The sequence below is a fragment of the Neltuma alba genome, unplaced genomic scaffold (genome assembly GCF_004799145.2).
Source record: "Neltuma alba isolate B1F8T4 unplaced genomic scaffold, ASM479914v2 tig00012493_pilon, whole genome shotgun sequence".
Taxonomy (NCBI): domain Eukaryota; kingdom Viridiplantae; phylum Streptophyta; class Magnoliopsida; order Fabales; family Fabaceae; genus Neltuma; species Neltuma alba.
The window spans coordinates 49,767-64,466 of record NW_021636965.1 but is presented as its reverse complement, the minus strand read 5'-3'; the positions used below and the strand labels follow the sequence as shown (position 1 = coordinate 64,466).

Here is a 14,700-nt window from a genome sequence, read left to right as displayed (position 1 = left end):
AGATTTTCTTCTCCCAAAAACAAAACTCAAATTCAATTTACAAAGCTTGAAACAAATTTATTAGGTGGTGAGCGAGTCATGTTTAAAATTATACATACATGTGTATTGTTATGATATTAAAAATGTTAAAGTCAAGAGCATCATATTCAAGTCAAAGGGACAGCACAAATGGTTTAATTGATTATGATAGGAATTTTATTTTCTTGTGGTGCATGTTAATTAGAAGAAATGTGTGATTCTGAAACCTTAGTTCGTACGTTGCAATTTGGAAGACCAAACTAGAATTAATTCGTATATTCGTCAGCCACAGCCAGTTTGAACATTAGAGTTCATATTATTTTGTTGACTTTCCTTTTCTACATTGTAATAATAATAAGCGTGTATGTGGGGGTTTACTTTTAATTATGAAACCTCAGCTTCACGTTGTGCGTTTTTCCATTTTTCATACATGATGTTCAAGTTTTTTTGTTAGGTCTTGAATAGGATTTTTTTCCACATTAAGGTTAATCAATTAAAGTCTAGGTTCCTAATCATGATCTATTATGTTGCCTTCCAGCTCTCAGTTTGGTCCATGTTTTTAACGTTATTACTCCTCCGGTCCTTAATATAGGACCCAATTTTTGAGTTAATTTTGGTCCTAAATATAAGACTCATTTATCATATTTATCAATTTTCTCTAAATTACCCCTATAGATATACTCTCACCCATAATCAAGTAGAAGAGGGAGATGCGGTATTAAGAAAGATGATTATGATATTTTGGAAAAAATGTGTCACTTTTCTTATAATTAACTAACTTACCTAACTTTCTTAATCTAATCAAATTAGTTAAATGGGTCTTATATTAAGGACCGGAGGAGTATAATTTATTATCATTGTTTATGCGCTTCGTTCGATTAAAAATTTAGGTATCCTAAATTTGTAGATAAACAAATAATTGTACTCCTCTGGCCCTAATATAAAACACATTTAACTAATTTAATTAGATTGAGGAAGTTAGGTAAGTTAGTTAATTATAAAAAAAGTGACACATTTTTCCTAAAACACCATAATTATCTTTTTTAATACCCCCTCTCATTCTTCTACTTGATTATGGTTGAGAGAGTATTCATAGGGGTAATTTAGAGAAAACTGATAAATATGAGAAATGGGTTTTATATTTAGAACCAAAACCAACTCAAGAATTGGGTCCTATATTAAGGACCGGAGGAGTATTTTTTTTTGGTAAATTATATTTAAATTTTTGTTCTTTTCACGGTAAACTAATTTATTTCTGTTTTCGTTTATCTCATTTTGTTTTGTACATTAAATCATTACTTAAAAGGTAAAACAATATGAGAAGGGTGCAGTCTTTTTTTTTTCTTTTGGCTTTCCTATAAAAAAAAAAGGAAGAAAGTTTTGGCTTCACTTTTCTTTTCTCTCTTTGTATTGTATTCTCCACATATAAAGGGTATTTTCTCTCATAAATTTAACATAATCTTACTTTAGAAGTAATACTAGCTACTAGACATGAAACAAACTCATAATCTTGCTTATATCATGTGTGCCTGATATTATTATCTATATTTATATATAGATGTGAAAATTGTATTGTTTATTTGATGGAGGGTGTTATAAGTCAAGAGGATATATTTAATGTGAGAGTCAAAGAAGAGAGAGTACATCATTTGAACAAGCCATTAATAATTAATTAATTAACCACTCCCTCTTTCCCACTTGTTGTGCTTCATGTGGTGCATATGGCATGATGTGTCCTATTTTAACCCTTTCTTTAGTTTTTTGGGGTCAATCCCACTTTTTTCTTTTTTTCTTTCCTTTTTTTCGCAATCTTTTAAAAATAAATTATATAAACATGATACTTTAGAGTAATTTTAAAAAAAACGATTAGCAAAAGATAAGGGGTAAATTCCACATACAATGATTCTTTAAAAAAACTGGATTTTTTTATTCTATGCAATCTTAAGAAAATAACGGCAAATAATTTATTCTTTCTATATATACACACACACCATCAAGTCCTAATTACTACTTCTAGTCCTAATTTCTAATTATAAAATTTTATTTGTGGACTATAAATAAGATCGTATAATTAAGACTTGAGGTAATATTATTTTTTATCATTATCTCTTTGAATATATGGATATTTATATAATCAATTTATTTTCAAGCTGTTGAGCTTTCGGTAGCCACAAAAATAAGCTCTTGAACCTTCTTTTGAGTGGATATTATTATACTGACTTTCTATTTCCTTCGTCATTTGGTAAACCATTTCCGGTTTTATTTTCTTTTGTCTTTCTTTTCCTTTTTTTCCCCCCCAAAATTACTTTGTGTTATCTCTTTTCAATTATACATTCTCCCTGGTCGGTCCGTCAGCTAGATAATAAACTTAACTTTTAACTTTAATCTTAAAAACTAAAATGATTGCATAAATTCATTAGTTTCAAAAAATAAGGAATTTTCGTCCCAGGAATTTTCAAGAAACTTAAGAATAGTAAAGAATCAATTTGCAGGGAGTTTATTGTTTTTGCAATTAACTAAGTGTTTGATTTTTGAAAAAATGAAATTAAATATAAAACTAAATCATTAACTCACCCATTATTTGACATGTCTTGTCACATTAATATATTGCACCTCCAATTTCCTCACGATCGCCAATAGAAAAGCTTGATGACGCTTTCTTTATTGAAAGAAATTTAATTAAAGCACCTTTCATTGCAGAAAGTATGTGTGTTTATTTTCTTTTCAACAGCGCATTTGATATTTGTTATTATCATATAATTATTCAAATTTAAGTGGTCAAATTAAGTCATAATCAGAGAAAATGCTCATGTAATGTGAATTTTTTTCATTTAAAAAACTCTCAAATTTAAAATTCAAGTGAAAATGTTGAGTTTCTCATCAAACAATCTAATTACGTTAATAATAAAATATGCAAGTGTACATAATAAGCTCTCAATATTTTCTAGCAGTAATGATTGATTTTTTTTTAAGAATTAAGAACATGTTGTCTATTTCAAAAATTCAAAAAATCAATGCATAAATAAGAGTAACCACATCAACAGCAACAATAACAACCAAAGAATTGTTGGAGCCGTTTGAATCAACTAATACTGAGTAAGAAAAATGCCTTAAAAAGCTAACTGAATAACTCAAATTAACATTTGGATCGCTGAACTTATAAAATTAAGTGACTCAATAAGGAATTTTAAAATCTAGTGAAATCACAAGAATGACCTTGTGTAATTAACAAGTTTTATTACATTTTTACAAGTTGCGATTCCAAACTGACAACTTTCCTTTCACCATCTTACATTTGTAACAAAATCTTTACTGAAACTTAAACACAATACATCCTTAGAATTAATAAGTTTAATCACAGTTCATAAGTTACGATTTCTAATTAACTTTCCTTTTTCCACAATATATTTGTAACAAATCTTGACTAAAATTTAAGCACAATATAATCTTAAAAATTAACAATTTAATTACATATTTCTAACAATTTCAAATTAACAACTTCTCTTTCACCACGACACTTCCCCAATAAATTTTGAAAAAAGACTTGTAATACAGTCTTAAAAATTAACAAAATTTGTGATGCAGTTAACAAGTTTCAATTTCAAATTAATGACTTTTTTTTTCACAAAACATTTTCAATACTGGGAGAGGTGCCTACATTTAATGTATAATAATACCTCAAATAGAAAATATCTATGCATAGCAAAAAAATCTTGAAAGAAAAAAACTTGAGCACAAGACAAGTTTTAAAATTAACAAGTTCCATTATGTAGTTTATAATTTTTAATGTCAAATTAACAACATTTTTCCACAATACAGTACAAATATGAATTGATAATAACTAACATTAAAGCCTTAGAAAAGTACATGTGAGGTAGAGCTCGAACTAAAAACCAAATCAATAATGACAGATTATTCCAAAATTCTAACGTAAACATCAATAATCAACATTTATATATATTATCTTTGCCGACTTCACATATATATGAAGGACATTTTATATATGGCTGAAGCACATATGATAATTTTTTTTTGTAGTGCAATTGCAGGAGTGTATCGATCAATTCAAGCATATTGAGATTATCTATTGAAATTATTCAATTAGTATATGTTCAGACAAGCCGTCCTGGGCTCAGCCATTGCACATGTGCATCTAAGCAAGCTTATTCCGCTGGCAAAAAAAAAAAAAAAAAGAGAAGAAAATAAGAAAGTAACTAACTAAGCTTATTCCACAGCAAAGAGGAGGTACATAATACTTATCATTTTGACTTTCATCCCAAAAAAATATGGAGATAGTACATAATTATTAGAGTGAAGCATAAAGATTTCAGTCACCTCGATCCCCCACTACTTAAAAAATATATGTACATTTTAATCTAATTTTTAAGACAGTTAGCAATATATGGTGAAATATTCTAAAATGCTTTGTTTTATTAATTAAAATCACGTCAAAGGATTGGAAATTATTTATTTGTCCCCATGATATAAGTAATTATTCTCTATCTATCCAATATAAATAATTTTTAATAATCAAGTAGGGTCACACTTAAATAAATATTTAAAAATATATTATATTAAAAATAATAAATTTATAGTACAATAAAAATAAATTATGTTGACTAATTTATCCCTTATGTGAGAAAGAAAATTTTAATGTGCAAGAAAAGAGTGAATGCGACTTTATATTTAAGATCAAATTAAAATTTTTAAATTAGTCTTATAATCTAAGATTAGACAAGTGTATAGAAAAAAGAAGAGAGGTATGGTGACAACTTTGAATTCTTCACCTTTAAATCCTTAAAATTTTAAAGTGTATGCCTCATTTTCGAACTTGTCCTATGCGCGCTAGCCATTCAACTATTCCACCAATAAGTAATAACCTAACCCAAAGACACCACACACCTCATAACATGAAATTGCCCTTAGTATTAAAAAAACGTGTTTTGATATTTATATATATACATAATATAATATAATATAAATTAATATAGAACTTATAATAACTTATACTTCCACCTATTTAGTAGGGAGGATATAAAAAAAAAATCAAAGATTAATATAATTTTTGGCTTCTCAAATTTATCTTCATTTTAATTTTGGTCTTTTTTTTGAATGAAGCTCAAATCAATACTCAAAAAAGGTTACAACGGATCGGAACTTATGACTCTACTTCATCCTCTCCAGTATACAAAAGTGGAGGATGAACAAGCATATGGAAACCCTCCACTAAAGTATGAGCAACCTGCCAGTTTTCTTCGAGCCTTCCTTAGGAATATGAGCAACCTGCCAGTTTTTACAAGTCAAAAGTCTAGTCATTCTTGAGTTTTAAATTATAGTTTTTGGTCTATTATGTTTGTTTTCGTCTCAAATATTAGTTCTTATAGCTGAATAAATGCATAGATTATTTTGCTCATTAAAGAATTAAAACTGGTGATTTGAAACTTAATAAGGTACGTATTAAAATCAAAGTGAGAATAAATTTGGACAAAAATTATATTAATCTAAAAATAAAAAATACAAACCAGATTTTTGGGACAATTAATATTTTAGTGATTGATAAATAATTGGGTGTCGTCACTTACATGCGTGTCGTGAAGAAGCTGCAATGTCCGGCGACTTTTCCGTGTTCTGACAAGTCACACTTGCAAGATGGCACCGACCACCCCCGGCAAATCATCGGTAAATTATTTTTTTTCTAATAGATAATTATTTTTAATTTATTTTTATAAATGCCTGGCGGATTGTCTTAAATGACATAAATGCTCCAAAGCATGAAAGGGGTCGGATGCTCCTCAAGCATGGAAGAGGTCACAAGTTAATCTTGCAGGGTTGGTTTACCCCTTTTATGATTTAAAAAATTTGTTCCTATAAAAATGCTTTTCCCTTGTGATAGAAGATTGTTTGATTTCTAGATATATATATATATATATAATTTTCTCAAGGTTAAGATAATCTTTAATTTCTGAAATTTAATCTTATTTTAATTTTGATTAGTGAAATTTGAAGTTATTATCTCTGTCCTTGAAATTTTAAACCATATTTAGTTTATAGGGATTAAAGAAGGTTGAATAGGAGGGTTGCAAGAACAAAGAGGGATTTGAGTTAGTAAAAGCCATAGAAGAGAATGAAAGTGCTCCAGAAATTTCTTGAATAAGTGGCGTGGCCTTTTTACTTTTGAAGGATCCGTTTAGAATAGCTCATTAAGCAATTTTTCGATCATGATTTATAAAATTTAAGATAAGTATGTGAGAAAAACTTTGTCTCGACTTATATAAAATGTGTTTATAAATATTTTTGAACGTGATTCTAAGTATGCTCAAAAGTTTCTTTCAGCCCTCTTCTATTTTAAGCGAAAAGCTTCTTTCAGCTTTAACATCATGTTGGTTTATGTTAGATTATTTGAGGATTTCTTAATAAATTTCAGAAGATTTCTCAAACTTGAGTAGTCTTTGGGTGGAAATCAAATAATGATTTTAAAAGTGATTTTATAGTATACGAAGTAAATATATAAGAGAAATTTTGTCTTGATTTGTGGGAAATCATACACCCCATTTTATAAGTTGTGTTATACAATACATAACTTAAAAATTACTACCTTCGGTCCTAATTATAATATTCCATTTATAATATATAAACGAGGTTTTATAATTATGACTGAACGTAGTACTGCTTCCAAACTTATTTATAAAAAACAAGTTATAGTTAACCCTAATTTGTTTTGTGTAAATAATCCCAACGGTAATGTATAAATTATAATATTGAGGGCTTAGTAATTGTAATGGAAGGAAACACCCGATTACTGAGGAGGTGAATTGGGACTTAATTCAGTGTATACTTACGTGATTCAGAAATTCTCCCGAAGAAAACAAAATGAAATGGAAAAAAGTGTTTTCAATATTTTTTATATTTTATATAATAATAAAGCCTGCCTTGAATAATACAGACTTTAAAATTTAAATATTTTAATTATCATTTTTATTACATGACAAATAAAATTTTTTGAAATATTTTACTAGTTATTGATAATACTGGGAACGTGAATGGATGAAAGGTATAAAAAGATAAAAATAGTATTGTAACTAAAAAATTTAGAAAACGTGTCATTAAAAACTAAACTACTGTACAAATTATATTTAAATCCCATCAATATATAACATGAAATTTTAGTAAAAATGTATAAACAATCTACAATATTTATAAACAAAGAAAAATATGATTTATTGTTCATATTTTATGCAATATAAAAAATATTAAGCTGGCCCAAAAAAATACTCCATCTAATCCTTATTATAAGTTTCAAATAACTAGTTTATAGTTAAAAATGATAAATAAATTAGAAATAGACTTTTAGAAAAATTAGGAATGAATCTCTCATTGAAAGTTTAATTGAAAAATAGAACCTAAAGACTTTGTGCAACTTAATTTATATTGTGTGCAACTTAATTTTCTTTATGTGCAATTTATCTTCCCTTGTGTGTATAGTCTTCATTTGTATGATGTGAAACTCAATTTCCCATTATACAAATAAAATTCTCTTATGTGCAAATAATCTTCCTTACATGCAAACTAACTTCTTATGTCCAAATAATATTTTGTGCAGACTATCTTCTCTTTGTGCAGCTCACCTTCCTTTGTGTGTAATTAATCTTCTCTAGTGTAATAAGTCATCTTAAAGACCATTTATCAATTAAATTTGTAATGAGAAATTTATCCCAAATTTTTCTTATACTTTCGTTTTCAAATATACCCTATAATAAAGAAGAAAAAGAATAAAAAAAATGTACAAGAAAGAAATAATTAAAGAGTAACATTAAAAAATATATTAAATATTAAGACAAATTCAAATTAAAATTTATAAAATGAATCATATCATTCCTGAAACTTATAAACAGAACAGGAGAGGGTATTTATTAAAAAAAAAAAGTCAAATTACTTAAAACCAATGAATATATTTAATTTTATTTTAAGTCCTTTTTTTGGAGCAAAAAGTGCTGCTTGTTATCGAGATTCTCGCCGTTGGTCAACCCGCGGTCTGCCCGCCCACGTCAGCATATTAAAAAGCAAACTCACCATTCTCATCTCCACGCTCCCGTAAATCGCGTGGGCCCATCGCCCATGCCAAAGTCAACCCCTCCACCAAACCCATAGCCCTTTTTTTTTTGACCGACCTCAGCTCATTTTTTTCTTAAAATAAAAAAGAAATTATTTTCTGGCTATACTTATTTGCCCCACGCCCACGCGCTTATTTCCCCTAGTTTCTAGACGTAGGTTTCATGGGCAAAGAAAATAAATTGAAAAAGTATAATTAAATTGGGATATTGGCCCCCTATTATACCCAAAAAAGAAGAATAAAAAAAGTGGGTGTGAATTTTTTTTTAACTTTTGATTTCAATTTTTTATGATGCCAAATGTAAAATTAAGGCCCTAGATTCTGGTGTCCCCTGGATCAAAGAAAATTAAATTAACCTCGTTTAAATTAATTATGTCAATTTTTGAAAAGTAAAAACTATAAAATAGCGGTCCAATGGAATAGATGCAACCCATAGGCCAAAAAGAAAAATACAAAAAAGGAAAGGAGAAAGAAAAAAAAAAAAGAATAGATGCAACATTCAAGATTTCAAGGGACAAGTTATTTTAAAGAAAAAAATGAATATTTAATTTCATTTAGAAATAAATGGGCTTTGTTAATGTTGTTAACATTTAATAAATCTTTGTTGATGATAGAGTGTGTATTGTAAAAAAGAACGATCAAGTGTATACATTTTTAATCAATCAAAATGTAAAACTTAAATTTTGTCTAGGTTTAATTTAGACGATTTAAATTTAATTTTATTCTTAATTGTAAGAAGGGTTGCTTAAATTATAGAAATAATTTTTATATTAAAAATATAAAATTTAAATTTTACATTTTGAATGAAAACCTCCGAAGTTAATTCTCTCCATATATCATGCGTTGGTCTCTGATCTACATCATAAAGAAATTGAAAATAATAATGCAATTTTTTTCCTGAGGAAAAATGAGTTGTCAAACAATACAATTAAGTACCAAATAGTCAAACTATAATCAATATCATAATTAGTGATAATGTAACTAACATTTATCACAATAGTAGTACATAAAGTTCTCAAATCCATGATTCAATCATTGAAATTAATTTCATTCACAGTACTCCCATCATAATTGTAACTTTGTAAATAATGCATTTTTCAAAAAATATTTTCCCTACTGGATTTTGAAAACTGATCAAAATATGTTCTTAAAAATAATTACAATTATTAAATTTTGATCTTTAAATTATAGGTTTGAATTAAAGCAAATAAAAGTAAATAAAGAAATGATGGTAAAGCCCTGAAACGACGTACTTGGGAACATAAGAAAACGCGGAGCACACAAAACAATGGAAAAACACTGTGGGCTTTTTGGTCTTTAAAGAAGTCATAACCACAAGAGAAAAAGGAAGACGAAGAAGGCTAATTATGGAATTTCAATTTCGAAAACCCTAATTCACGCACAAAGTCAAACTCAAAGCCCAGGCCAAGCCTTATCTGCGGAACTCTGACCTCAGATTATGAAAACCAACATTCTGGGTAAATCACATCTAGGGACCCATACTTTGCAAAAATTATAATAAATGACGTTACCGGCTTCAACTGTTTAAGAAGTTCGAAGGATTTTAATTTCGCCCAAAATAAAAAATTCCTATTAAGGCTTCTTGAAATTATAAAAAATTAAAGAATATTATGATAATATATATCGCTTGTTATTGTTAGTTTAAGAATATGTTTGTTACCATTTATTTCCTAGCTTGTCCAATAAAAAAGTAATAACGTAATTAAATTTTTAAGGAAAACAATGTTAAAGGTATCATTATTGTTGTTACTGTACTACAGTACTACTATTACTATTATTATACTAAATATATTTTTGTCAATTGCATAAAATTTAAATAATAAAAATTATTGTTTTAACAAAGTATGAAGTATGAATAACACAGAATTTGTTAGTTTTATATTTCATACAAATAATTGGTTTTCTTTCCTTTTTTTTTATTTTAAATCTTTCTTTTTGTTTTTTACGCATCTAGTCCGTCTTTTTCTTTCTTTCTTTCTTTCTTTCTTTCTTTCTTTTTAATTACCTAGTCCGTCTTCTTTAAGTCATGTGGACTTTTGATGGGCAGAAAAGAGATTACCTGATTAACTTTCATTTATTACAAGTTTTACTATGCATTTTCCTCACACTTTCCATGTATGCATTTTATTATCATACTGTAGTTTCTCTTCAAATACTTTTATATAATGTTAAATAATATAGAAGTCAAAAAATGAGTTAATTATCATATATATATATGACATGATTTTTTAAAATACTTTTATATAACGATAGACTATATGTCAATTTTTTTGTTAATGTATTCAAGTTAGATAAATTAATAAAAAAAATATAACCATAAAAAAAAGGAGATAAAAATTTTATATTTAAAACTAAATCTTAGATCCAATTAACTCTTATATTAGTAACTGATGGAATGTTTTTTTAGTTTTACTTTAAGACATTTCATTTACTTTTAGGAAAATTATGTGAGCTTTCTGAATAACTTAAATTTTTATGATTTTCCATCATAAATTTAGCATTATGAATATAGCTCTTATGGAAATTTTAATCTGACGTTCTATAGATGTAAATTATTTTCAAAATTTATTATTTTATAAATGGTTAAGGTTCAAATCACCCATAGGAAGTATTTCATATTTCACTAGGAGTACTAAATACTCTAAATTTTTTTTAGGCGCAAAAATACATATTAAATTTTTAAAATGGTACAAAAATACTATTATGGTTAAATTAACTAACGTTGACCATTTAATGAATATGTTAAACATAAAATGGTATAAAAATAAACATAGAAATTTTAATGATGTAAAAATACACATGACTTCTGCATTTTTTTTTTGAAAACTCCATATTTTGGTCCGTTAGTTGACTTATTCACGTATATATATTAATATTATATACTTGTACATTTGAGAAAAAGTTTTGGCAGAAATTTTTATTAGTACTTAAACTCTATAATAGATAATTCATATACAGGTTAATATGAGTTATTTGAAAAATTTAGTTAAAAAAACAAACATGATCTTAATCCAGATTAATGCAAGCTAAGCCCAAAAACGTAAAATTTGACAGAGAATCCTGTGTTTGTCCTCTCGTAATGTCGTTGTACTGTTTTGCTTTTCTCTATCCTCTCTCCTACGAATGGACAAGAATCTGCATAATCTTAATCTCTCGTCAAAGTTGGGAAAGTCATTTTCATTTTTCAAGAAGGCCGCATTGAAGCAAGAACAGAGAAAATTGAATTCCAAAGGCAAAAAAACAAAAATCTTTGGAAATTCAGACTTTTTTGTTTACCTCTCTTTCTAGTTTCTGGTACGCGTATTCGGCCGAATTAATTAATCCCATTTCTTTCCGCTTCGGATTTCCCAGTTCCTCTTAAGCCCTCCCTTTGAAGATTCAAACTTCCACCCAACAACAACGACAACAACTATTTCTTATTCGTCTCTGCGGTATGCATCTTGCCGTTGGGGTGACTGGAAAGTTTTTCCCGGAAAACTTCACAGATCTGATAATTGGGTCTGGAATCGCTCGGTTGTTGACGCTTCGTTCTGAATTTTGAGGGTAATTTCGCCCGGTGGAGGTTTCCAGCTCGTTGGAGTCAGCCTTCACGGATTCGTGAATTTGGGAACCCTAGAATTTCATTTCGGGTTTTCATGGCTTCGGGAGCTATCTTCTCGTCGTTGCGGCGGAGGAGGTCGCCGACGTTGGAAGCCTTCCTTGCTCCGGTTGACTTGTCCGATGTTGCTTTGGTTCAAACCCTCGCCTCTGTGGCTAGCGAGCTTGTCACGTGCTTTTCCGGACGCTCTTTCTTCTTCCAGCGCAAGAATTCGCGGTCGCTCATTCGAAAGGTCCAGGTCTTTCAGTTACTTTTGGAATATTTGACGGACACTGGCGCGTGTATTCCACCGACGGCGGTTCTCTGTTTGAAGGAGCTTTATTTGCTGTTGTACCGGTCGAAGATTCTTCTTGACTATTGCGCGCAATCGAGTAAGTTGTGGCTTTTGCTTCAGAACCATTCAATATCTGGCCATTTCCATGATTTGAACCAAGAAGTATCGACCATTCTGGATGTATTTCCTATTAACGATGTCAAATTAAGTAAGGACGTCAGGGAACAGATTGAACTGTTGAAAAAACAGTCGAGGAATGCCAAGTTATTCATAGACAAGAAAGATGATGATCTCAGGGTTCGCTTCTTGTCATTTCTTGATGCATTTGAAAATGGGAAAATCCCTGATTCAACTGAGTTAAGGTCTTTATTTGTGGAGAAATTGAAGATTCTAGATGCTAGAAGTTGCAGAAGTGAAATTGAGTCTTTGGAGGAGCAGATTGTGCATCATGAGGGAGACGTTGAGCCAACAATTTCTGTGCTTAATGGGCTTGTTGCTTTGACCCGGTATTGCAGATTTTTGCTTTTTGGATTTGAGGAAGATGAGCTGGAGTTATGCAGTGGATGTAAGAAGAAGCCCAGAAGGGGATTGATTAGTCAAGAAATTGCTGGAACGTTTATAAGTATTCCCAAGGACTTTTGCTGTCCAATAACACTGGATCTCATGCGTGACCCAGTTATAATTTCCACAGGACAGACATATGATCGAAGTTCCATATCCCGCTGGATAGATGATGGGCACTGCACTTGTCCAAAAACTGGGCAAATGCTTACCAGCACGCGCCTTGTTCCTAATCGGTCTCTTAGGAATCTGATCATGCAATGGTGCACTGCTCATGGAATTCCCTATGATCCACCAGAGTTAATGGATCCTTCAGTTGAAATTTTTGCATCAACTTCTCCTACAAAGGCCGCCCTTGAAGCCAACAGAGCAACAGCATCACTTCTTATTCAGCAGCTTGCGGATGGCTCACAAGTTGCAAAGACTGTTGCTGCTCGGGAGATTCGATTGCTAGCAAAAACAGGAAAAGAAAATCGGGCCTTCATTGCAGAAGCTGGGGCTATTCCTCATCTTCAAAAGTTACTTTCCTCTCCTAACGCTGTTGCCCAGGAGAATTCTGTAACTGCATTGCTCAACCTATCAATTTATGAGAAGAACAAAAGTCAGATAATGGACGAGGAAGGATGTCTGGCATCAATAGTTGACGTGTTGAGATTTGGGCAAACAACAGAGGCAAGGGAAAATGCTGCCGCAACATTGTTCAGTCTATCTGCTGTCCATGACTACAAGAAGAGAATTGCAGATAAGGTGGGAGCTGTGGAAGCCCTGGCTGATTTGTTGCAAGAGGGGACGCCAAGAGGGAAGAAGGATGCTGTGACAGCTTTGTTTAACCTTTCCACCCACGCTGAGAACTGTGTTAGAATGATTGAAGCAGGGGCAGTGACAGCTCTTGTTGTGGCTTTGGGAAATGAAGGAGTTGCCGAGGAAGCAGCAGGTTCCTTGGCCTTGATTGTTCGGCAGCCTATTGGAGCCAAGGCTGTGGTTAATGAGGAAGCAGCTGTAGCTGGATTAATCGGAATGATGCGATGTGGGACACCAAGAGGTAAAGAGAATGCGGTTGCAGCCTTGCTTGAGCTGTGCCGGAGTGGGGGTGCAGCTGCAACCGAAAGGGTGGTTAGGGCACCTGCTTTGGCAGGATTGCTCCAGACATTGCTTTTCACCGGGACAAAGCGGGCAAGAAGAAAAGCAGCTTCCCTGGCTAGGGTGTTTCAGAGATGTGAAAATGCAACTTTGCATTATGGTGGTTTAGGTGTAGGGTATGCATATGCCAGCAATTCAGCTGCAGACAGGGATACAAGCTTTGCTGGTGATGTCTCAGTACCAATGTCCATCTCTGTACCTGTTGTGTAGTGTCAAAACCAGTTTATTTCGTTCTCCAATTTTTATTGGACGTTGTTATAGAATTCTTTCATTGAAATTTATAATCATAAGAAGTCACAGGCTATACCATATGTATTATAAGAGAAACATTGAGTGCTGTTGAACAGGTGGCTTAAACATGCTTGTAACCTTTTTAAGTTATGGAAGCAAAAGAAAAAAAAAAAGAAAAAAAAAAGGAGAAGAAGAAGATGATGATCGATTCAGCCTCCCTTTATCCTTTTCTCCTTTCTGGCCTTCACGGCTGGTAAGTGTTTAAAAATGACATTTTATGGTAACAGTTGCTCATATACGCAGTGCATCCTCATTAAAATTTAATTTTAATTAGTCACACCAAAACTTGATGCTTCAAAATTTGAGTAAAACTTGGATGGGGTTAGTGTGTAACAAACATATGCGGGTATGGCTGAAAGTAGCTTTCACAGGTCAAATTAGTTAAGAAAAGGAACAAGAAAAGAATGTCTGTTGTGTGCTATGGCATCCTGCAATTTTCATGCGTCATCTTTGCATAAATTGTGGCAGAAGTGGATCAAGTTATATGCTGCACGCATCTGTCGTCAAATCGCCAGTCTCCGCTCTGAGCTGTGTCTTACTGGCGATTCCCATCTGAGTATGCCTCCAATGTGAAACATGCTGAACTCTGGGTTAGTACAATCCACTCATTCTTTTGAACAAGAACCTATGCTTTAAAAGATTATGAATGTTCATCGCTTTTTACCAAAATGACATCAGTAGGTTTTT

At 31.0% G+C, this 14,700-nt stretch overlaps 1 protein-coding gene across 1 annotated transcript; it reads left to right on the top strand.

Moving 5' to 3' along the window:
- Positions 1-11,368: 11,368 nt before the first annotated feature.
- Positions 11,369-14,114, top strand: LOC114727598 (U-box domain-containing protein 17-like). The gene has a single exon (XM_028914294.1). The coding sequence runs from the start codon at positions 11,785-11,787 to the stop codon at positions 13,930-13,932; it is 2,148 nt and encodes a 715-aa protein (XP_028770127.1). The 5' UTR covers positions 11,369-11,784; the 3' UTR covers positions 13,933-14,114.
- Positions 14,115-14,700: the final 586 nt, after the last annotated feature.